The 26,869-nt window shown below is 40.2% G+C and overlaps 1 protein-coding gene across 1 annotated transcript in view; it reads right to left on the reverse strand.

The window, feature by feature from the left end:
• The window catches only part of ADAMTS3 (ADAM metallopeptidase with thrombospondin type 1 motif 3), a 187,046-nt gene that overhangs the window by 116,154 nt on the left and 44,023 nt on the right, over positions 1-26,869 (reverse strand). The window contains exon 4 of the mRNA XM_075284923.1: positions 6,081-6,231. Coding sequence (XP_075141024.1) covers positions 6,081-6,231 — 151 coding nt within the window. The remainder of the gene's footprint in view (positions 1-6,080; positions 6,232-26,869) is intronic.

Consider the following 26,869-nt stretch of genomic DNA (forward strand, 5'->3'; position numbering starts at 1 on the left):
TCGGTTTCCGCACAAAACATACTTTTCTCTCCGCATGATTCGAAACCGAGAGGAAACCACACGGACCCCATTATAGTCTATGGGGCCCAGGGGTGAACCATAGGTTTTTGTTTTTGTTGGGCCGAGCGGAGGGGGCGGAGCGAGCGTCTTTAGCAGGCAGAGAGCAGGCAGGGAGAGGACCTGCTCTCTGCCTGAGTGTGAGGGGCGGCCGCTGGAGCAGCGCTGCTCCAGCGGCCTCCCCAATCCACCGCTCAGTGACGGTGACCCTAAGCCAGTCCAGGACAGCTTGTCCTGGACTGGCTTAGGTCAGCAAAAATGCCGACCTCCCCGGCGCCCAGGCATAGCGCCGCCTGAAGCGGTCGCTTCAGGTTGCCTCATGGGAGGTGCGGCGCTGATGGGGTCGGTGTGTTTTCCTTAGGTAACCACTTTTTAATGCATATAGGTTTCCTTTTGAGGAGTCCCCAAGTGAACTCCCCGAAAGGAAACCCGAACACAGATGTGAACCGGGCCTCATTTTCATAGAAATTCAATCACTAGCTTTATCGTGATTTAGAGAAGCTTTACTGATTCTGACTGACCATGCCATTTATAAAGGACAAACTCCATTTGTGTCAAATAGATCTTCTGTGGATGTAGGCTTATTCAAGTTCTTCCATATCTCCTTGTAATCTCAGACAGACTTGATGATGTTGTTATTAGAGCTCTATAGGGGCCATATCATTACTTCCAGGAGAACTTATTTGCATATTCCTTTCCACTTCTATGGGTTAAATGGCTTTAGTATTATATTGTGAACACTCAAAGAAAAGTATGGAAGCCTTGCTAACAATGGGATATATAAGGAACTTCACAACAATCTTGAAAATAGGATATTTCAGAGCCATGTCAAGGTTAAAAAAAATGTAAGATTGACCTTCTACTTAAAGGGGTTTTCCAGCTCAAAACATTTTTTTTTTCATATTGATGACCTATCCACTGATCTGCTGGGGTCCGACATCCAGTCTGGTACAAATCAGTTGTTGCATCAGCATTTGGGTGCTGGAAGCCCCTAGTGAAAAAGTAATGATGCTCTGATTCAAGTAATTTGAGTAGCGCAGTAGCCCCGACCACTGTATAGTGGTGCTTCCTTTCACAACCACAGGTGTTGGATCCCCACAGATCACATACTTATGACCTATCTTGTGGACAGACAGATAGATAGATATTTGACATTTAGATAGAAATCACACAAATTAAATAAGTCATGTTACTTCTGCACATAACTAGGAGGCAACCAAATGGCTTCTTAATCCAGACTATACATCTGAATGGTCACAAAGCACAAACTGATTGTTACAGCTACCTGCTGCCCTTATGAATGCAAAAGCAAAACACTTCATCAAACACTCTGGACATTAAAAGAGGCCATTTCTGAAAGCTTCCTTCTGAAAATTGGCTAAGTAGATCATTTTTGGCCAAACCGAATTTCCCACAGAAAGGAATACTGGGTGGTAAAAAGATCTTCAGACTGACCTCTATAACACTTAAACACCTCTTGCTGCACAAGCTTGTGAAAAGCAGGGCCAGCCACTACAGTGAGGTCCTATTGAAAAACGTCAAATGGCCAGCTCTACCTCCTACAAGGGATTCAAAGAAAGCATTGTTTGGCGAGCCTCTTAGAAGAGAAGAGTGATCACACGTCCTTTTCTGAAAAAAGAGGAAATTAGTAGCTTGTCTCCACGTTTAGGATGTGATGTTTTAATACAGGAAGGGGACAAAGCCTTCATTTGACCCTTTGTCTGATATCGGGTCATTCTGTGTTAGCTAGGGCCACTTGCCCTTGTTTCTCTACACTTGGATAAAAGCTGTATTGTCTTGCGACAGAGACGTATCATCTGAAGTCATTTCGGCTGTCAGTACCAGGAACATTGCTATACATGCTAACTGGAAGTGTATACAACAGTAAGTCATATGTCTAGTATGTCTAGTTGGTAGCTTTATTGTACATTAAGCCTCTACGGTAAAGTATAAAAATGATTTATGCAGATGATGTGGCCTCTGATAACGCACTCAGCTACCCCATTTCCAAAGTTTGTGTTCAGACATATTAAAATAATAACTTCCGTCTCAGTTTTTTGTATGGATGGAAGCAGGGGAGGCTCATTAGATGTCTATTGTGTTGACTTCTGCTCTAGGGTCTAGCATTCCCAAGCAACCAGGAGCTGCACTCAAATCATCCCTCGCTTGTGCGCATTTCCCACCTGTGACAAAGACACTGTCACCCAGCGTCATGACAACTACGCCATATATACAAGAATTCTGACTGAAAGAAAGCATGTAGATAAAGACCTTGTGAAGAGGTAATTATTTCCAGCTCATTACAGACTTAGGTGTTTTTTTTTTAACAAGCGGATTTCCATACTACATCATTGATACCAAAATTAGTTTCTTCTAAATCTCAATTTTAATGATCTTATTATTGCATGTATACTTTGTCCCTATATACAGTCATGGGAAAATACTCCCTCTTCAAATTCTATAGCTATATGCATCAAGACATAGTTAAAAAAGAAGGTCTTAGGTAAATGTAACCTCAGATGAACAACACGCAGCAGATCCCACTGCTTCATTATTTACCCGTCAGGTGCTTTCTCCACCCGAAATTGACTTCTGAGTGTTCTAAGATTTTTGCTGCTCAAAAGTCAAGTTAAAAGCTTTGAAAACCTCAGGGTAAGTTCACACAGGGTTTTTTTTTTTATCGGAACCTGAGGCAGAGGCCATCTCAGGTTCTGATTCAAAAACCGGGTAGCCGCCACTGAAAGCCGGTGCACTGCACCAGCATCCAGCCGCACACTCAGCTCCTGATTAAGCCCAAGAAATAGCTCTTGGAATAAAGACCTGAGCAGCTCCCATTGAAATCAAGTCTTTTTGGTCAGGATTTTGAGGCAGATACAGCCTCAAAACGCTGACCAAAAAACTCAGTGTGAACTTACCCTTAGATTGACATGTTCAAATATATTCTTAATTAGTTGCGGGATTAGGAAGCAGCTTCCTCTAGTCATGCAGTCATCACACTAGTTGAAGCCTGTTTGATGGGTTATACAAGATGAGAGAAGTTTGTTATTGCAAGTAGGGTAAGACATGGGCTTATAAATCTATTTATGGATACAAGAGCGGTGAGCTCTTGTATTACTGACTGTATTACTGACTTTCACTTACAGTTCACCTATATACCTAATAGATTTGTATATTGTTTTTATTGCTCTAGGATTTGTTATTAAAAATATATACCTTCGATATTTCAAAGGGAGAGATATTAGGTATACTACACAGGGTCAGTATTCTGATATTGAATGCACTTTGCAGGTATACATATATTGATAAAATACACTATAGGAACCGTGATGCATATTCAGCATTATTTAGCAACAGATAATTGGGACTGTGTTACATTATTTCAATATTTATAGTTGTATATTGAACAAACTTCCCAACATGGGCACAACATCCTATTTTAATAATTTTAAACATGTTTGTCCTGTGTAGAAAAGTGTCCTGACTAAATGTTTTATATATTTTTTGTGAAATTTGAGTTGAGCATCTCCATTTATGTATATAACTGTCTTCTCTTTGTTACATGTACTTTTGGCAGCACATAGAGTTGTCCCCAACATTAACATTTTATGGTGCCCACTCTATTTATTGAATCTTAACCCCTTCCCGACATCCTCTGAACTAGTACGGTGGATGCCTGGTGTTTAACTATGGCGGCCGCCCTAGCCGTCGGGTGTCTACTGTTTTATTATACAAAGTGTAATTGACATTTCCCTCACTGTCTGAGTTCAGCCAGGATAACCTACCTGTCTATAGAGTATGAACTAGTTCAACGACTGTATGACTAGATAAAACTGTTCCCTGCTCCATGACTAGTCATGGTAAATTTGAATATGCCGATTTAAGGTTTTAAAAGCTTCCCTTTAAAAAAAAAAATGAAGACAGAATAGAAAAGACGTGTGAAAATTAAGTTGAAACAACAGAACCACCTTTAGCAGCAATAGCTTATTAAACTATGGTTTTCTATAAGGGTGCATTCACACTACGGAACGCCAGCGTGTATCACAGCTGTAGACGCCGGCGTTACAGCAGGGCTGCCGGACACTTCCCATTCATTTCTATGGGAGTCGGCATGCAAGCGCTCCCCATAGAAATGAATGGACTGCTTTTTTCCATTTCTACTGTAGAATGATGGAGATTGCTTGAAATGATCAGCTTGCTTGAAATGGCTTTATAACCCTTCCCAGTTTGATGGGCAGCAGGAATAACTTCTCCAAGATAATTTCTGATGTCTTTTCTCTTTGCCATTCTGTTACTACATGCCTCAATGTTTCAGACCAGAGAACTGCCAAAACTTCTGATTTTCTAGAGATAATCACACTTGCTGATGATCAATTAATCAACAGTATTTAGATTACCAACACCTGGCTGCTACTACTCTCTTAATTCCTATGGAAGCAGTAAGTGTATACTTAAAGTGGAAAATACTGTAACACTCAAGAAGTGAAGGGCAGAACTGTATGGAAGTTGGTGATTATCTAGAACAGACAGTAAAGCCCCAGCAGACGAAACACACAAAAGTAAAATGCTGATTTTCAAGAAAATTGAGCTGTAATTCAGAATAATAGACATCTTTGGAAAGTATAGAAGCAGCCCTACAAGATACTATCATTATCTTGTGCATCTATGCCTAGTTTTTGTTGAATTTGTTGAATAAATATTTACCCAAATTTAAGATCTTCAAAGGATCAGACAATTTTTTTTTATTATGTCTGGAAAGGAAAAACTGTATACTGTGTTTTTCTCAAGGCTACAGATAGGCCACTGTATGCAACTTTCTAACTGATTTGTGAAATGGCAACCAGAGCCTTAAAGACGATCACTCACTAGAATACAATTTATCCTCAGAATGCAAAGTACAAGTACTAAAAATGGCAAGGTGCAACCCTGGTTAATCCCAGACAGTATTTATGATGTGGCTTCAGGTCGCACAGTCCCGTATAGATTATATAACATAAGTTATGTACTAGCAGTCAACAACTGCTAAGAGTCATTGCAGCCCTTAAGAAAAGTGAAGTCAACTGCTCAGTAACCTGAGTGCTACAGCCCTGAGACAGGGAAGAAAGCTGTCAGCCCTATAAAGGTAAAAGTAGAGTGGTTGCGATTTGAAAAATCTTTCCGCCAGGACCCATTCATCTCCAGCTATCTAAGATCCTTCATTTAATACAGCCCCCATAGATAGAAAGAGACTACATATTATTTGGAAAAGGCACCATACACCATCATATACCTAAACATTCCTCATCCCAAGTCTGGGATCAGCCTTCATAGTGCACCTCAATAAAGTTCATCTTGATTCATCTGCACTATGGCCTCCTGAGTAATTCCTGTCCTTACCATCAGGATCTCTCCGATCACCACAATATGGCTTAGGGTGCATTCACACTGAGTAAACGCTAGCTTATTCTGAACGTAAAACACGTTCAGAATAAGCGGCGTCTAAAGCAGCTCCATTCATTTCTATGGGAGCGGGGATACGAGCGCTCCCCATAGAAATGAATGGGCTGCTTCTTTCACTCCGTGCAGTCCCATTGAAGTGAATGGGGAGTGCCGGCGTATACGGCAAGCTCTGCTCATGCCGGAGCGTACACGCCGGCACTCCCCATTCACTTCAATGGGACTGCACGGAGTGAAAGAAGCAGCCCATTCATTTCTATGGGGAGCGCTCGTATCCCCGCTCCCATAGAAATGAATGGAGCTGCTTTAGACGCCGCTTATTCTGAACGTGTTTTACGTTCAGAATAAGCTAGCGTTTACTCAGTGTGAATTCACCCTTAGGGTTGTATAAGGACTTATCAGTTCATACTAAATAATTTTTTTCTATAACATAAATGTAATATACCATATTGTATATTTTTTAAGTATATTTATAGATTGTGGGTCACATACAGTATATCAGTTGGCATCCCTTTCACCGTCACAACATCACAAAAAGGAAATTACTATACTACCAGCTATGCACATCCACAGTGTAATTTGTGCCTGACCTGATCTGTTGGGGATATCTTCAGGCATAGCTTTCTTTGCTGTTGATCTTTTGTATATTACATGCATTCTTCCTTCTTCTTCCTCTTTTTGTTTGCCTTTCTCCAAAGGTTCGATGAAAAATTCATCCTCTGATGTGCGTATCATCCCAGCCTAAAGAGAGAAAAGAGCAACATTTCAGAAGTATAGTTGCTTCTTTACAAGAATATACTGTAATTGTAGGTCAGAGAACTAACTTTTACACCTGATCAATTCCTAATGTAATTTACCTGTCGATCTCATGTTTTTATGTGATTGTCTCATATACATTACCATAACACCAGTAAAAAATGAACACACAGGTTCACCTAAACCAAATCTGTAATTATAAGAGTGAAAAGGGCCAAATTTTTATTACATGAATGGCAATGGGCTTGAAATAATGTGGGAAGAGAACTTTTTTGCACATCTGAGCACAACACATTGTGTATCCAACCAGAGACTACATCGCATTTATTGCACTTTATAAGTATGAATTGAGAAATTTGGACTTTGAACTGTGTCTAAAATCAGACCTTTCTCCTTTGCATGCTCTGCGGGTATGGGCTCTTATTAAGAAAAACAGTTGTATAAGGAGTGTTATTGGCAATGCTTCGTGGGAAAAGATAAGCACATTAGCTCGCTCCCAAAAGAAATAAAATGACCTTGCAAGAACCGCCTATTGAAAACAGTTCACTGCTGTCAAGGCAAGTACCATACTGTACTGATGAATGGAAGTTTGCCAATAGGTGTCTTGCTTCGATAATATACCTAGAGATTAAAAAGTCAGATATTACAGAATAAGCTACCTCCAAGAAGATAAGATAAGATAGTCCTTTAATAGTCCCACCATGGGGAAATTCAGTGTGTTACAACAGCATTGATAATACAGTAATATATTACAAGAAAAGAACACATACAAGATCAGAATAGCAGATAAAAAAGATACTAGCAGTCATAGCAACTAAAAGAAAAAGAAAGACTTCAGGATCATTTCATTTTCTGTGCGGAGTGATCTCTGCTTAGCCTGATGTTGACTATACAGCCTGACCAGGGATGGGAGGAAGGATCTCCAATAGCGCTCCTTCTTACACTTGGGGTGAAGCAGTCGGTCACTGACAGTACTGCCCAGTGCTGTCACGGTCTCCTACATGGGATGGGAGTTGTTCTCCAGCATGGAGCTCACCACAGACAGTACCCTTCTGTCACCCACCGTCTGTACTGCTGTACATTGGGCTCCCCAGGACAGAACTGGCCTTTCTAACCAGCCTGTCAAGTCTATTTCTGTCCCTGGCTGGTATGCTACTCCCCTAGCAGACCACTCTGAAGAAGATAACTGATGCTAACACAGAGTTGAAAAAGGCCCTAAGAAGTGTCCCCTGGACTCCAAAGGCCCTCAGCCTCCTGAGCAGGTAGAATCTGCTGTGGCCCCTTCTGTGCAGCGCGTCCAGGTGATCAGCCCAGTCCAGCTTATTATTGAGGATCACACCCAGATACTTATAGGTGTTGACTATCTCAATGCCCGTCCTCTGGATGTCCACCGGTTTCGGAGCACTAGGTGGCACAAGAAAGAATGTGAGAGATTTCCTTCATCTAGGAAAGTTCTCTTCCCAAAGCCATGTGATCTACTGTATAGTCTTTCATATAGTCAATCATAAGGGGTATTAGAAACGTATTATTTGCTATTCAGTTTGAGGAACAGAAAATCTTTTAACATTTGTCATGTTTACCTGGTTGTAGTCAGAAATGTCCCCAATGCAGCATTTGATTTTCTGGCCTACTATGTAATACCACCTTCACAAAGCACTGTCAAGGTCTCAGTTTGCCATTGGAATATTTGTTGACTTCACTGCCAGACCACATGTTTTGCCTTGTTCATTCAAAGTTTCTTTCAGGTAAAGCAGCACAAGTGTATGACTAAGCCTTCGTTGAAATAATAAAGTCATCTGTTTCCATCATTTGCTCCATTTTATGGATAGCACATTTCTCAAATGTTATGTAACTATTCTAACTGTGGCTACTACAGCATTATTCTCTTCTATAGTAGTGCCAGGACCTGAAATAATTGAAACTTGCAGTCTTTATTTTGGAAGAAGTCGCTGTATCATGGTTTTGCTTCTGTTCCTGTACAGCTATATTACAATGGCAAAATGCCAGTCCATGCCAATACATTTCTTGCCACATACAAAGTAAACCATGGCCATGGCCATGTTAAAAAATAGGTTTCCAACCAGCTGGCACACTAAAACCATTGTCTGCAAAAGCCATTTTCATTATTTTGACCTTATTAAGAGAACATGTGAATAAAACAGTTCATACCAATACTCATTCTGCAACATATATCTCTTGCATTAGTCAGTGCCAAGAGAAGAGAAGCTTTGGCATCCCCCCTCAGCTAGAAACTGTAAAATTCCAGATTGTTTAAAGGGACACTAAAAGTGAAGTTTATCCATCCATTTTACAATGAAGTTTAATACAAACCATAGCGTTATCCCTAATTAATGCAACTGTACAACCCAATAGTTTGGGTTTTTTTTTTTGTTTTTTTAAAAGGGGGGATAGGATAGCATGAAAAGCAAAAGAATTGATACCACACCAATCCCCAGTGCCCCACTTCAGCCAATGATTGGTTAAGAAATCAGTTCTTGTGTGTTGAGAGCGACAAGGAAGAGAAGGGGGACTCAGGTAGCATCGGAAAAGGAATGGTTGTTGGGTTTTTTTGTCTGGTTTTTTTATGCCATTCTGACTCTTTTTTTAAATTTTACCAGCCAGACAACCCCTTTGATCCCATATATCTCCAGTTCTGAGAACTCCAGAAATATCTTCTTTATATCAATCTGCACATTTATTAGCTGAAGACTACAGGTTCAGAATCCATTTAACCAGTAATAAATAACAGAACATAGTGGCTGGCTAAGCACATATGGAGAGCTCCACAAATCCTAAATCTTTACTATATAATCACAAAACCAAACAAAATACCTGTAAAAACTTAGCACCTGATCTATGTTTTGACAATACCCATATCTAGAATGAAAACGTGAAAGAAGTACTTCAAGGATAAGAGCTGTTAAACAATGAAAAATGTATTTTACATTGACTTCACTATTATTTTTAATAATCAGAATTTCTGTAATTTTTACAGACAGTTCTTTGGGATATTTGGTCCTGTATATATACATATAAAATTGGTAACTGAATATAAAGTTTCTAAACCAGGCCACATACTGTACATGGCAATTTGCCCCATTCCAAACAGCATTGCAATATGTAGCTCATAGGGGTGCAAGTCATTAAAGGCGATGAACACATTTGAAATTTGCATTCTTCTTATTTAGAGCAAAAAATATAAAATGACCTTCTCCAGTGGGTATTTATTAGGAGTTGTCCACTTTAAGATTAATATTAAAAGACAAATGTTATTGTTTGTATAATAAAAAGTCGTACAATTACAGTTTTCTAGATCTCTGCTTGCGATCATTCATTCTACTTACCTCTAGTAGATGAAATTCGGACCACGGTCATGTGATGTACAGTCTATGGTGATGTGATGTACACACAGGTGCACAGATTGTTACAGTCACAGCACAGTAATCAGTCATCTGCCTGGTAATGAGCTGTGTACCCGTGTATTCATCAAATGACCATGGACAGTATATCACATGACCATGGACATTATATCACATGACCATGTTCGCTTTTTTGCTGCGGGACACTACGTGGTGCCTTAGCTTATCTCTGCTTTTCTGATTATAAATCAAAGTGCTTTGCGGCGTTTTTAAGTACTGCAGGCCACATTTTCTCATAAATTATTTAATTTGAATGCCCATGCCTAAATCAGAAATAGCTTTGTACAGTATATCTCAATCACAGGCGCCCCAAAATTCTACACTGTCTGGATTCATGGTTTCTTAAGACCAAAAAGACCAAAATGGGCAGCATGGTGGCTCAGTGGTTAGCAATGCAGCCTTGTAGCTCTAGAGTCCTAGGTTCAAATCCTGCCAAGGACAACATCTGCAAGGAGTTTGTATGTTCTCCCCGTGTTTGTGTGGGTTTCCTCCGGGTACTCCGGTTTCTTCCCACACACCAAAGACATACTGATAGGGAATGTAGATTGTGAGCCCTATATGGGACAGTGACTGTCAATGTCTGTAAAGCGCTGCAGAATATGATGGCGCTATATAAGTAAGCATAATAAATAAAATGTAAGTTTGGTTGATAACATTAATTTTGATAATTAATTTTTGATATCACTTTACATAAACCTAATTAATTCATTATCATTCATTTTTAGTGAAAATTTCCATATATATATTTATTATTGTTCTATTTCTCATACTGTTATTACAACTATTTGTATGTGAATCTACTAAGTTATGTATTATGCACTTCTCTTTTATAATGCAGTCAGAAATCCAGAATATATCTACCTCTCTTGTCTGAAAAGATTGGAAATGTTTTCAGGAATTTTCCTCTCATCCTCTCCTATTCGCTCACTTTTCATAACTCCCTCCTTTTTCTCTTGGACAATTGCAGGTGGTTGACAGAGCCCTAGCTTGCCATTACTTAAATAGAAGCCCCACTGAAAAGGATCAAGAGCTCTGTGTTTCATCAATTTAATATCCCTGCATTAACGCCAGCCAAGCAGACACAGGGTCGATGCCAAAAGAAACATATGGGACTCAGCTGAAGGGGGGCCAGTTTTTAGAGACAGCTCTGTAGTCTAAACTTCTTAAGGAGTCGGTATAAGCGTGCTTTCATTCAAAAGGTGCTGCTTCGTCTAAAAACACAGATTCAGCTCAAACACTGCTACCTTTCACCCTCCCTGTTAGCTTAAGGTGTACTTAGTTCAATGGATGTATGATGCCTGCGTCACAGATACCTGCTGCTTGTATTTTTTTCTTTTCCACTTTTTCTGGACGTACAAGAAAAAAATATCGAGAAAACATAAATAAAACGTGAATATGACACTTATATGTGATATTAACACCCTTAAAGGGTTGACTTCTGTAGACAAGCCCTTTGCATATGCCTTATGCTTATGGAAAAAATGCCTTTTCTATCACTTAAAATGAACAAGAAAAGGAAAAAACAGGAAACAAAAAACGTATACTTCTGAGTGTATCCAAGAGAAATATATAAAGAAATCTCTATTTGTGCCAGGCTCTTGCTCCTCACTGTCCTGTAAGAAAAGTGGATGCAGCAGGAGCCTCCCCCCTCTGCTCTGTCAGCAGTAGGACAAAAAGTTAATCAAACTCCTCCCCTTTGATAAGCACCAGCCCATCAGCTGGCTTCCAGCTGAAAATCAAACAGATCAGCAAGAGATTAACCCCTGTGTTTCGTTGCAGGAATTCCTCAAGACTGTTTGGACCAGAATCATACAGAAAATGCAGCAGACTGTGATGGCAACTATATTTTTTTGTTTAGTATAAGCATTAACGTCTAGGATTACTGTTTCTTTAAACATCCTTTCCCCCAGTGGCTCCAAGCAGTTCTTCATTTGTCAAATTAGCTTTTGCATTGTAACTTCCATCAACAATAACCAGCAATGAATCCCCTCCAGCTTGTAATTTCACATAAGGTTGTCCAAATTGGATACCTCCTTTGACGTAGTCACTTTTTTTTTAACATTACTAACTCTACTATATTTCGAAAAATAATTTGTACATTTTCCTTTGTTACCATTACATAAATGAGTTCCAGCCAGCATCAATGTTTTTATTTTATGTGACCTCTTCCACTTTAACAAATAAGTAAAATCGTCTCTTCAGCTTTCGAACAGCTTTTGATTTTCTGGCAGTATTTGTGTCAATAAAAAAGTTTGCAATATACTTCATTAATGAATTTTGGTAGTTTATTATATCCTCATTTCTCTATTTTCAGCTATACACCGCTATTCATTTGCATACAGTATGTAAGGCCTCTTGTGCAATGCAGAGAATCTCAGTCTCGGGGGTCATTTCATTCAATTATATCTCGAGCTTTATGAAATGTAGAATAGTGGTGTCATATGAAAGCTTAGATTCATATCCTTCATATGACACCAGAATTGCAGTTCTCCCTATAGTATTTCCAGAGATAACATAAAGTGAAAACATATTTGGGATTGAAATGTTTATATGCAACTACAGCTGCTCCTAAACCTAACTATGGGCGGGTTCACACGGGCCCCCTGTCTACGTTTTGAAGGTTTCCGTTTCCTGCCCAAGAAACTGAACAGGAGACGGAAACCTGCAGGCAGTTTTCAAATCCATTCATTTGAATGGGTTTGGAAAGTGTCCGGCCGTGAGCGCCCGTGAGTGTTTTGTGCTCTCCGTGGTGAAACCGGTTCTTTTTTTTAACCAGACACAAAGTCGGACATGCAGGACTGTGTCCGGTTAAAAAAAAACAATTTCACCGCAGAGAGCACAAAACGCTCACTGGCGCTCACAGCCGGACACTGTCTGCCATGTCGGCAGAAGACGGAAACCTGAAAGTGGAGGCCGGGGCACAGATGTGAACCCGGCTTCTGTTGTCAACAAAAGATATCTCTGGAACTAATACAGGGAGAGATGCCATCTTGGTGTCCTCTGAAAGATGGCATGACACCTAATGCACTGTTTTACATTTCATAATACCCAAGACATAAAGTGAGAACCAGGCGCAGTTTTCCTCCATTACACAAGAGCCTATAAACCCTTACTCCAATGAGAGGCAGAGAGACAAACAAGGAAAAATTAAAGAAGGGACAGAAAGGGGATTTAGCACAGGATTAAGGGAAAGGAGCCAAAATCTGTTAATAAAGTATATTACAAAATGTATTAGTGACACAAACACTGGCACAAAATCAAAAATTGTTTGAAAGTTAGTTATTCTTTAAATCAACCTCAAAGAAAAAAGTCAGATGGTCATCAGCTGTTACTAGGAATTGTAATGTGCTTAGCCTCTTTTCCTAGAATAACGCAGTGGAAATCTCTATACTCTATGTCCACACAGAGTACATACTCTATCTAGAACTTCTGACAGTATACAAATACAAAAACACCTCTTCCTAAGAAATGTTTGAGTCACTCAGTAAAAGCAGAAAATCATCCCTGTGCTCCCTATCTTTATCCATTAATATAATTAAAATCCAGAAATAGCAAAACAATCTGATTTTCCATATTTTCAGATTTAGATTTTAGAACTTTATATTTGCATATATATACTGATATATTATTAAAGGGAGTTTCTGGGATTATCCTTAGGATATATCATCAATATCTGATCGGTGTGGGTCTGACACCAGGGATCCTACATATCCGAAGCTCTAGCACTCACTCAAACTCTACAGTCTCTTCAAACAGCTGGTCTGTGGGGGTCCCAGGGTCGGAGCATTACCAATCAGATATTGATAACTCTAACGATTTTATTTTTCCAGTTTTTAAAAGATTAGCAATCTAAACAACAAGGAGAGGCTACAAGAACTAGACATTGCACTGTGTGGTGGCCATAAGGCAAAATTATATTATGTAAAGGCCACAAGGTAACACTATACTGTGTTGGACCACCTGGGAGCAGTATACTCTCAAAGGGGTGTGGGTGGGGTCAGAGGTGTAGCTTATCAAGCATAAAATTGCCAAGCAAGGCCTCCCTCTTTCTGTAACCTGAAATTTAGTAGATACAAGCTTGAGAAAAAAAATCAAACCTTGAGATGGACTCCAACATTTCACCAGAAAACCCATTTAAAGGGAACTTGGATTTTAAATGTATTTCTCCATATCTTCTGTGGAGGAGTCCAGTGGGTGATCCTACACAGTGATTTACAGTTATTTCTGTATTCAAAGCCATCTTGTGTAGACTGGCAACCTGTTAAGAATCCTACTTATATCCATCATACTCTTCAGTAAAGTGCTGTTTTCAGCTGATAGTTTAAGGCTGTCATGTCTACCAGTCAAACTCTAGCTGGGTCTGCAGCCAGCCACAGCTTTGAGACGTAGAGCTAATGCTATCTCATTGTCCAGTCCTGAGCTGAGGCATGCTATTTAAACTGGCTTTGAGACTTCACAGATGTCTAATACATTGTAATTTGGCTCTGTTCTCAAAACTTATCTTATTATCAGCTGTGTGCTTATCTTGTGGCAGGCTCTGGGGGAAACCTTTGGAGTTACTGTAGGCTAACCAGAATGGCATTAGATTATAGGTAACTTGTTGCTGTCTTTGACCTAACAGTTGCCTGCAGCAAATTTGGAAATAGCACTAATTGGGAATTGCTTAAGTGGCAATTCCATTGCAAAATCAATGTGTAATACCACCCACTGGACTCCTGAACATATAAAAAAAAATAGAGAGATTTAGATGAATAAGTCATACTGAAGCTTTTCCTGCAAAACTGTATATCAGTCTACTCAGGTCCTCCTATTCTCCTCCTAACATGATGCCCACAGATTCAACTATATATACAACATGACCTGGTTCCTATAAAAAAGATTAATTAAAGGGGCTCTATCAGCAGATTTACGGATTATGAGCTAAAGATATTCCTGAATAACCTTTAAAAAGGCTATTCAGGTGCTGCTATTAGTTTGTAAAAAGACCCCCCCCCCCCCGTTTTTGTTAATTACCTTGGTAATCGTTATGTAAATGAGCTTGATCATGCACGGTGGGCCTCCAAGCCCCCCTCCTCCTGCTTATTCATGGCGGTTTCTATTGAAAGCTATTGAAGGCACACGCGTGCACAGTGGTGCTCCCTCCGGCGTGCTACTGCACATGCTCCAGCTCGCAATGATCTCTATGGAAATATGGCACTGGAGCGTGCGCAGTAGTTTTCAATAAAACTGCCATGAATAAGCAGGAGGTTGCGGGCTTGGAGGCAGCAGTGCATGATCAAGCTCATTTACATATAGATTACCAAGGTAATTAACAAAAACGGGGGGGGGTTACAAATAGCAGCACCTGAATAGCCTTTTTAAAGGCTGTTCAGGCCTATCTTTAGCTCATAACCTGTAAACATAGCAAAATACATAAAATGATTCAGAAAAATGAGCAGACATACTGCTGAGCCTTAATAAGAGTAAAAATAGAAAACACAATGGGGAATCTGTATTATCTACCTCAGTTTTCTGGCATGAAAAAGTCACAAACTGGTGGTTTGTAACTTTTTAAATGCAACAAAAAGTGTTGCAATTGGTGTTTTTAGGTTGTCCTAACCATGTTCAGAAAGGGTATCATGATGGGGACAGGAGTTGGGACCATTAGCCCCAACAGATTTATCATAATGACAGCATTTTTTTTGGTGTAAAACATGACTGAATACTATACCAGAAATGACCTGGCACAAACACCCAGAGCAGAAATGCGTCTCATTAGAAACTAGGCGCATCGTTCACAGGGACAGGTGATAATAAGAAAACGCTGGTCTTGATAAAGCTTATGGTAACTTAGTTTTCTTCCATGGTTATTTTGACTGTACTTTGAGTCCTTAGCAGAAATTCCTGTGGTATGCATTATGACAACAGGTAGAAAACAAACTGAAGAACTGCTGGACACAGACATAGGAAGCAGAAAAAGCCACGAGGTCAAGAAAGGTTGACAGTGACACAAAAGGGGTAACAACATCAGAGGTCAAAACAGTCAAAGTTCAGGAATAGTTAAAATAAAGTCAGGTCAAACGTCAGAACTACAGATTAAGATCCCTTCCAGCTCACTAACCATCTTGCCGTAATACTGTAGATACAATTTATGTTGACTTATGGTCAGCAGTAAGAAAGTCAGTAATATAGTGCTGTGCCATGCTAGCTATAAAAACAATCTTCCATTTCTGTTTTATTCATTTAATATTTCAGGATAAGCTGCCATGTGTACAGCAAAACACTATTTCTGGCCATTATGAAACTTATATTCAGTAGTTTTCAGCAGCTTCCTCCAATACATGATGTATCTGGAAATTGCAGTCCTCTCTGAAGTGGTGGGTGGAAACAACAAATATACACTGAAGAAAGGAGGAAGAATCTCCTCATGCCTCACTTTTTGGACTGTCAAAGAGACGCAGAGTTTACTGGGTAAAAGTTTCAATTTTGCTTGCATACCTATATGCTTGAATATATCGCTTGAAAATTTTAACACAAACAATACCTGAAAACAATGCACCAAAATGCACCAAATTATGACATATTATATTGTCAAACTATACCTTGGGGTCTTGGAGGTGGTGATATGTAAAACATGAATAATCATTCATCAATTATAATTGAGGTACTATTTTCAATTAATCGTGATTTTTAATTGGGTCATGCTCACCAAGCCCTATAATTTTGTGAACTGGTAGAGCCTAAGCTAGACAATCATCACAGAAAGTAGGCATAGCCTAAGCCAGTGACGGTGAACCTTTCAGAGACCGAGTGCTCAAAATGCAACCTAAAACCCACGCTAAATTATTGCCAACACGGCAATTTAACCTTAAAACTGTGTTGACCCACAATTGTGGATAATTACGGTCCCATAAATTATAGTCATGTGGTACTTTTGAACAATTAATGTTTGCTATTTACATCACGCAGAATCTGTTTTATAGTGACTGTGTAATGTTATTACAGCCTGTACTAACATCACCTCTGCTATAAAACAGATAATGTGTGATATAGTGAAAGGGTTCCACACAGTACAACCTTCCCTGCAGTAGCCCTCACACAGTAGTATATGCTCCACAGTGTCCCCCAGACAGTATTATATGTTCCACAGTGGCCCCCACTCAGTATTATATGCTCCACTTTGGGCCCCCACAAAGTATTATATGCTCCACTTTAGGTCCCCCCACACAGTATTGTATGCTCCACAGTAGGCCCCCACACAGTATTATGCTCCACAGTATGCACCCCACAATATTATATGTTCCACAGTACACCCCCCTACACACACACAATGTCATAGGTTCACCATCACAAAAAAAGTTTATGAAAAAGTATTGATTGAGAACGTTACACTTTGAAGAATATTTAACCCATAGAAAATATGGAAAATGTAAGAAATATGTTTCCAAAAAGCACACAGAAAAAAGTGGTATTAAATATGAAAAAAACACCTGGATGATCACATTTCTAATTTCTATGGACAAGTGTGCCAAAGTGTCTTTTTTTGGACAACATAAATAATATTACATACAGCATAAAATATATGCTATAGAGCAACATTCTCATATCCAAAGATGATAATGCCAGTTTTATGGTGCCGTGCTTTTTCTCTGTATTACTAGTATCTAAAGAGGACTTTCACCACCTCCAAGAAGTCCAACTCTTTACATCTATTAATAGCCGCTTCTCCACTGATTCTGGCGCAGTTGGATTTTTTCTCTAGCCCCCACCATTCCCAAGCAATCAGTGCAGTTAGTTTTAGTACTTCATATTTTATTTAGACTCTTTACTGTCAGGAGGGCGGTGTCAGGCAGAAGCAGGCAAAGGCTGTGATTCTGAGCTCTGACACTGGCTGCCTCTAAACTAAGATAGAAACCCCAAGCGCACATTGCAGTAGTGAAAGAGAATAAGGGTGAAGAACAAGAACACAAGAACTTCTCTCTTCCATATGTTCCTGCAGGACTTGGGAAAACTTTATTATCGAAGGGCATTTTTTACTGCAAGTAATAATTCTTAAATGTTCACTAGTCTTGCAACAAATTTTGAATAAATCAATAGTACAAGGAAACTTTGTAATATATCTTATCAAAGTAAATGCTTCTTCCTGAACTTCAAGCAGGACTTTTCTCTCTCTTTTTGGGCGGAAACCCCACTATATTCTATGGGTCCATGGGTTTCCATGGGTAACCGCTTTTTAAGGGAATCGGGTTTTTGTTTTTCAGGTCCCCAAGCGGACCTGAGGAATGGAAAGCAGAATTGCAGGTGTGACCCTAGTGTCAGACTCTCAACGATGGACTGTCTGCTCACTGAAGGATCAAATTACAGCTTTCCATAGAAGTCTATCAAGAGGGGAGAGGGAGCAGCAGAGTGAGTGTGAAAGACACAGACAGAGGCTGATGCAGATAACAGTAAGTTTCCCATCTCATCGCAAGTGCATTATTCCCTTCAATGCTGCTTAGTACTTCTCTATTATGTCCTCCATTATGTTTTTGAATGAAAGAGAGTTAAAGGGAGTCTGTCACCAGAGTCCAGCATATCAACCCATCCCTGCAGCTAGTTAGGCTAGGGTCACCTGAATCAAATGACATATTCCACTTGTGAATTGGTGCCCCCATTGCCAATTGTAATAAGAAAATTAGCTATTTAGAGCAACAATGACATTGCTGTTGCTCCAAAGAGATGTGATAACGCCCTCATTGCTGCATAAAGATCATTTGTATAACAAAAAACATCAATAGGAATTCTCAAGGAAAAAAATCTATATGATTTGGGTTACCCTAACCTACATATTCGTGAGGCTGGATTGTCATTCTGTCACCAGAATCCAGCATGTTAACCCAGCAGACCTGCCTATTTTTTCCATAGGTTATCCATAGAGACATCATGGATGTAAATCTGCACCAATAATATTAGGGACAAATGACAATTAGAAAATGAGCCATAAATAGGACATTTGACCACCTCACCATGTCAGGGTCTTTGCACAATATAGTAGGTTCTACTAATTCTGGACCAGTTTAATTTTTTTTCTATAGCCACCTTCATTTCTGTGCAAGCAGTGTAGTTAGTTTTGGTGCCTCATCTGTTATTTAGGCTCTGTACTGTTAGGTGGGTGGTGTCAACTCTCACACTGTCCACTTCTGATTGGGGGTCTTGTCACACCCCCCTTGATTGTTCCTGCCCTTATGCAGAGTGCAGAGTCTAAGTAGCATATCAGGCACAAAAACTAACTGCATTAATTACTCAGGAACTGTGGGAGCTAGAGAAAAAACTCCAAATGCGTTGGAATCAGTGGTGCAGCACCTATTAACAGATACTAAGAACTGGAGTTGGTTGAGTTGTTGAAAGGTCTTTTTTAAGAGGGGAACTGCTAAAATATGCAGGCTACAAGTCAAATAATAGCCAGAAGTAGTGTTACTCCTCATGTACACCCGCAAACACTTTTACTCCATCCAGCTGCTGACATTTTTCATTTATGAATTTTCATTTTTTTCTCCCTACTTTTTAAAAGTCATAACTTTTTTTTTACTTTTGCATCCATATCAGACCTTATTTTTTGTGGGACAAATTGTACAGGATGGAATTTAAAAAAACTGCAACATTGCTATATACTTCTGAGTTCTGTTTTTACAACGTTCAGGTGCAATATTTAAAGATCCAACATCTGTACTACTACGGCAGAAGTCAGGAAGTGGTCTACAGTTTATAGTGTTACTCCTCATGTACACACACACACAACAGCAGCACCTGACATCTTGTAAAATCTTCCAATACATCAGTGCAACAGCAGTGGGTTGTGTAACAAGTGGGATAAAATTCCCTCTTTTCATCTGATATCTAATTAGACCATAACAGTCTCTTTGTCTCTTGTCACCTGAATCAAACTTTGGTTTCCCCCTTTGGTTAAATTTTATGGTCTTTGGAACCAATATTAGTTTTTCATAAATACAATGGTCTCAACTTACAATGTTTTCAAAAATTTGAAAGAATTTAAGAGGTTGTCCACTTTCAGATCACTATTGAGAGACAAGTGTTATTATTTGTATAATAAAAAGTTGTACAATTTTCCAGTATACATTCTGTATCAATTCTTCACAATTTTATAGATCTCTGCTTCGTTTCCTTCATTCTTCTTAAAAATCAGTTCATGGTCACGTGATCAGAAACTTATCGATCCCCTGCAACTGTGACTGGGCCCAGAGCTGGAGATGGCCGACCCTGCAGCACCATGATAGCGATCATGCTATTGGAAAAGCCTGGTTCCCTGAACATATATATATATATATATATATATATATATATATATATATATATATATATATATATTCTAATGGAAAGGGCATGTCATTGGGCTCCTTTCCAATAGTAACCTGCCCATAGGAGGTGATTAAAAATAATAAATACTTATACTCTCCTCTCCTGGGCTTCTGGCGGATCCCAGCATTTTCTTCCAGGCTCTTCTAGCCTGTGACTGAGATCACACACCCCAGGGGTCACTGTTGGGACCTGTGATTGTGCACCAGCAGTCATGTGAGGCACATTGGCATAATGACGTCAGTGCATCTCACATGACCTGCGTGAACACAGTTGCAGGCTGAAGAGAATACCGAGGACCGAAGAGAATGCTGCAGAGAACTGGATAGCGCATCAAATTTCATAGGGTTCACCTGAAGCGACTCTAGAGGGACACTTGGGAGCAATTCATACTGTTTTGGGCCACTGTTGGAGCATATTATACTGTGTGGGGACTACTGTGGAGCATATTATACTGTGTGGGGGTCACTGAGGAACATATTATACTGTGTGAGGGCCATTTTGGAACATAATTTACTGCATGAGGGGCCATTATGGAGCATAATATACTGTGTGGAGCCACTGTGGGCTCTGAGTGAGATATTATACTTTGTGGGCCCCTTTTATTATTTACAGCATTCCCCAACCGCAGCCATGCACTATTATTACATACTGTAATTACATTGCCACTATAAAACAGATCCTGTGTGATGTAAAAGTGAAGGGGGTCATAGCACTCTAAAAAGCACCATGGTCCCTTCAAACAGTTAATCAGCCCTGGGTCCTGGGTATTAGCCCTTCACTGATCTCTTAGGTCTCTTACACTATTGGGACCCAGCAAATGAGATGTTTTCTAGAACACACAGTGGTACAGTATAAGAGGCTGTATTCTTCCTGTAACTGGAACTGTATGTATCATAAAATCATTAAAAAAAAAAAAAAAAAAAGTTAAAATGCCCCCCTTACTTAAAGGTCTACTATAGCTTTATGGGGGTGCACAATGTGTAAACAAAAAAAACAAAAAAAATCATGACAGATTCTAGCCCTGCTTCCAGCAGCACAACAATAAGTATCACCAAAGTAAAAATGGCCATAACAGAGCGGGAAAACTATTTGATTTTTTTTGTAGCACTTTGCGCTACTAAATATGAAAAATTTACAAAACAGAAACAGGACAGTTCTCTTTCTTTTTTGTTTACATTTTTTTGGAAATTAAAATAAAGAAAAAACATGGAAAAATAAAAACAAAATAAAAAATAGAAAAATTAAGCATAAATTATTTGAATAATTCAAAGAAAAAAAAGTGTTATAATCCTCAAAACCACATATACGGAAAAAATAAACAAAAATATGTCTGCTCCTGAACAAAAGAAAATAGCCTGGGAATGAAGTGGTTAAAGAGGATCTTTCATGCTCTGTAATATGTGAGATATTATATACCTCTGCAAAGCTGAATTCAGTATGTGCCCAAGTGCCAGAGATATTATTGCTGCTTCAGCTACTGGTATTACTGCACTGTTACAGGGGCTGTCCTGACAACTCAATGAGAGACACCCCCCCTGATGGTACTCTTCTATAGACTTGTGCTATAAAGGATGGTCTTCCTCCCGCCCAGCGATGAAGCTGAGCTGTGATGCTGGTCCCTCTGACAGTGCAGTGATATAACAGTAGCCACAACTAACGGCACTGATATCACTGGCACCAGGGCACATATCTCAGAAACTGATGCCAGCTGAATGTAGCACACTGTCAGTTTGCAGCAGTACACACTAGGCCACATCGTATAGGATATGAAAGGTCCTCTTTAAGACCAGTTTAAAACATTTTACTTAAAATTTACTACAATATTAAAAAATCACATCAACCTGTATAAATCTAATACTCTAGATGTCCTCCAACATCTGAATTAAAGAGATTCTCTGTAACATCTCTGCCTGTTCGGGCCTCTGCGCCGCCCTCTGCTCGCATGCTGCGGCGCCGGAGGCGTGTGCAGTTTGACAATCTGCTTAAGGTTTTTAGTTGCACTGTGTGAACACGGCTCTAGTCCTTAATTGGATTTGCACCACACCCGTCTTCTGCCAAGGTTGCCTCTGTTCATTAAGTGGTTAATCTGTCTTGCCTGTGATTGACAGCCTTTCTTCCTGTCAGGTTCTGGGCGGGTTCTTCCTTCCCTATTTAGTCTTGGCTCACAGTCACACTGGTGCCGGTTATTGCCCTTGCTTTCTGGTATCGCTTGCTGTTATTTACTTGTGTGCTAATCCTTGACCTCTGGCTTTCCTACTGACTATTCTCTTGACTCCGATTTGGCACTGCATCGCTCTCTTGTTCCCGAACCCTGGCTACCTGACCTCCCTTTGTTGTTGTACATCTTGTCTGCGTTTTGTTTCACGTATTCAGGGAGGGATTGTCCTCGTGGTTGTCGCCTATCAACTAGGATAGGGCCTGGCAATAGGAAGGGAAAGCGGGGGGCTTCAGTTTAGGGCTCACTGTCCCTTGTGCCCCTCCCTCCAGGGTTCACCAGCAGCTTCTGGGGAATTATCATCTGGCTATTCCCTAACATTCTCCCCTTAAAATTTATTGGAGAGATTCAACACCTTCCAAAAACGTAGACCATAAGAAACAATTACGTAACCTTTGATGGACTCCTATTCCTTTTGTACAAGTTTTCATTTGCTGTCAGTATTTGTGAAATTATAATTTGTGAAATACTTTATTAAAAATTGTGTATCCTTTCTGAGAAATCGTGTCCTTCTTTAATCTTTCCCTTGCTGCTCTACGTATTGAGAGCTGAAATCTATGCACAGCTTTCACTAAGGGTGCATTCACACGGAGTAAACGCGTCGCGCAATGCGCCGCGTTTACGGGACGTTTGCGTCGCGTTTTTGACGGTGCATGTTTGCGGTCGCGTTAACGCGGCGTTAATGCGACTGCAAACATGCACCGTCAAAAACGTGGCACAAACGTCCCGTAAACGCGGCGCATTGCGCGCCGCATTTACTCCATGTGAATGCACCCTAAGTGTACGGATTGGTGGTCTTTTGTATATTACAAGGAAGCTGAGGCTGGTTGGAAACAGTTACATCTCAGGCAGTTTAACACCTACAATGCTGATGTTGTGTGAAAAATTTGATTCTCACCTTTCATATGACACCAAGATTGCAGTTCACCAGTAGAAACACAGACAGGATGGATGCTACAACTACATATAAATCTGCCAATCCTAGCACTAAATACAGATATTAGGGAAAGAATGAAGGATTTCACAGAAAGGGACAAGATTTGTTAACAGGGTATACAAAAAAAAAAAATTATTTATGACACAAATGCTGTCAGAAAAGCAAAAGATTTTCCAAAGTTTAATTACACTTTAAAGAGGTTGTCTAGTTATAGATAATATGTTATTGTTTGTGTAATATAAAAAAGTTGAGCAATTTTTCATTAAACTTTCAATTCCTCATGATTTTTAAGATTTTAAAACTGTGCTGTGATTACTGTGTGCTCATCACATGACCATGAACTGCCCATCACATGACCATGGACTGATTTTCATCCACTGCAATAAAGAATGAAAGCAAAAACATATCTAGAAAACCACAAAGAAATGAAACACAAAGTATATTGCACAATTGTATATCTTTTCATTACACAAACAATAACATTTATTTACTATTTACTGAAACCTGACAAACCTTTAAACTAGTGGTTATTACATCCCTGCCATTAATTACTATGGATAACTAGATGCTACTTCCATTGAGGGGTATATACAAGGGGGATGATCAACAGCAGTAGAGAAAACCCTAGCTATGCCCCCTGCCTCTATTTATAAAAGCTCATCTCTTTTATCTAGTTGGTCCTGGCTCCCCATGTCTTTATGAAGTAGCAGACCAAGGGTATGCTTTGCCATTCTATTCCTGGTTCCCCGACCACTATACATACTGGTAATCGAGATCGCCATGCCCTTTACAATACATGCCAGCCCAAGGGAGGTGATTAAAAAAATTCTTGAAGTCACCTGCCCTGACTTATAGTCATCCATTCTGGAGCTCTTCAGCCTGATGACTGAGGTCCTGCTCCCCAAGGCCTCACTGCTGGGGCCTGTGATTGGACCCCAGCGGTTACGTGTGATGCTCCAGCATAATGACATAATCACTCCCCATGTGACCGCTGAGGCCCAATTACAGGCCCCAGCAGTGACGTCTGAGGAACAGGACCTCAGTCGCAAGGCAGAAGAAGAGCGAGGATGCCCCAGAGAGGTGAGGTAAGTGTTTGTTATTTTTAGTCACTTCCCTTGTGCCTCTAATTATTATACTCTGTGGTCTGAGATGATAATAGCACCAGCTCTGGTAGGGGGGCTCTCGGGAGCATATAATACCATGTGGGGGCTATTGTGTGGTATATAACACTGTGTGGGGGCCACTGTGAAGCATATAATACTGTGTGGGGGCCACTGTGGAGTGGCACTATCAACAATATCAGGCCCTGTTCACACGATGAAATTTGGCACTGATTTTGCAACGGATTTCACACCTAAATCAACAGCAGATTCTTCGCCCATTCTGCCTCCTATTCAAACTAATTGGAGCAAGAATCTTGGGAAAAAAATTGCCCTGCTGGATCTTGATGCACATTTTGCAGCTGATTCGGAGGTCGCGGCTTGAGATTCCCCATTGAATAGAATCATTCATTTGGGCCTAATCAATGGTGGAAGCCTCAATAAAATGATGGACCGTGAGTCGAGGGGAGAAAATAAAAAAGAATCCAAGGCAATTGTCCTCCACAAATTCCTCTTTACGTTCCGAAGTCTGGACAGGCTATATCTACTTGTATGGAATGGACTGTATTACACTCCACTCCAGTAGATCTACTTCAGCATAAAACACCCAATTTCAATAGTTTTTTTTGCTGCATGGTACATGAGTTACTCCAAAAGAGGCCCACTGAGGCTTTTTCACCCAAGGGCCCACACAAACCTGGAGCTGGCCCTGTTTACAAACATAGGATCTCAGAGGAGAATAGCATGAAGACACCAGGCCTACATCTGTATTTTTTGTACCTAGAGTTCCTTCAGTCTACTCCACTCAAAAGTGCTGAAGGCCCACAGCTGTCAAGTTGTTTCTCTTTCACAGAGTGATTGAAGTACAAAAGCTGTAGCCTGTATCTCTTTAATATGACGGCATGGTACAAGCATTTCTACCTTCTTCCTTGTGTGCTGTAAGTAACAGCAATTCCCAAGGTCAAGAAATTAATGTATCTAACTAATTTCTCACATCTAAGTCATGCTCCCATGCCCTCCAGCAGCTAAGGTTTCACCTGAAAGAAAATGGTAGCTGCTCCCTTGGGATATTGTTTACTACTGTGCCCCCATGTTCTTTGTCTTTCACACTACTAATGCTATAGAAAAAGATCTTACACAAAACAGATCTTAATGGGTAGTGGGAAGGAATTTCAGGGCATGGGTCATGCCTTTATTTCACAGGGTGACTTGGTCTCCACTACTAGTTCAGAGAACAGCAATAAACACAGGTCTGAGCTGACACATTTCACACCCTACTAAAGGGATATTCCTCATCCCGGTGAATAAACGTCAAAGAGAGAAGAAAAACAGGGCTGAAACTGTACCTCCCAATATATCGGGTACACAGACGTAATAACTGTACTTTATATTCTTCTTAAACTGCTGCTTGTCCTGAGTTGTGAGGAGCACACATGCACATTGAACAGTAAATTCCCTTCTTCCCTCATCTGAGGGCACAGGGAAATACTGTAGATTTACAGAAGTAAACAGGTACTGAAATAGTCAATCTCTTCACAGGTTAATCCTTGTAACCTGAATCAAAGTTCTTATTGACTGTGGAGCTTACGGCGAATTTGAAAGTGCATTCTGAAGGATCTATATACAGAGGACATATTCAGTAATGACTTTTTGATGTAGTGTATTTATTCAGTGCAGTAGTACTGTATCTGAAATTGGAGCTGCATGGTCTGGAGGTGCATGAGGGGAGCAGAGGAACAGAAGTGCAATCACTCACCAATGCAAGGCTTAAAACGCGGTGACATGTAGGCATTCACTGTGGCTTAGCAAGTACAAAGCAAAGGTTTTGCAATATGGTGATATATACATCATGCTGTGCATCTGCTTTGACTATACACAATCTGATCCAGATATGTGGGTAAGGTGAATGATATGGGCAAACTGTAAGACTATATTTGCACGTGGCATATTTGGTAGAGACATTTCTGTGACCCAGAATCAGATCCATTCCTGTCAATGTCGCTTTTTGGTGGTAATGACATGGATTTCTATGATTCTCATTCAGACGAATGAGATAATTGCAGAACTTTCTGCAATAAATCTGCAACATGTGAATTCGCCCCACATAGCGTCCAGCAGCAAAAAAGCTCTGTGGGAAAAACAGCAGGAAGAACGCATTGTGTTTTTTCCTGCAGAGCTTTTCAATTGCACCTATCGGGAAACCGCCAGTGTTTACACAGGTATAATTGACATGCTGCGATTTCCAAAACTGCAATGGTTTTGGAGATCTCAGCGTGTCCACTGCATGAACTTTCCCACAACGAGGGGGTGAGATTCACTACAATGCTATCCACTTTGATGGGACTGTAGAACATTTGTGCCTAAGCCTAAGTGGGCGTTCACACTACCTTTATGAATATATGTGGCCCTCATATGTCATAGGATGAGAACAACAAACATTAACAGAAGTAGAGTGACAGATACAGACCGAGCCCCCTCTGTCTGTCCCCGTTCCCTGTGACGCTAATGTAAAAATCATGATGAAATGCATACAGAAAAGTTAAAAAACAAGACAGAGGGGGCTCCATCTGCATCAGTCACTTAATGATCATTGCACCCATTCCATCACAGATGAGAG

This window comes from Leptodactylus fuscus, chromosome 1, assembly GCF_031893055.1.
Source record: "Leptodactylus fuscus isolate aLepFus1 chromosome 1, aLepFus1.hap2, whole genome shotgun sequence".
Lineage (NCBI taxonomy): Eukaryota > Metazoa > Chordata > Amphibia > Anura > Leptodactylidae > Leptodactylus > Leptodactylus fuscus.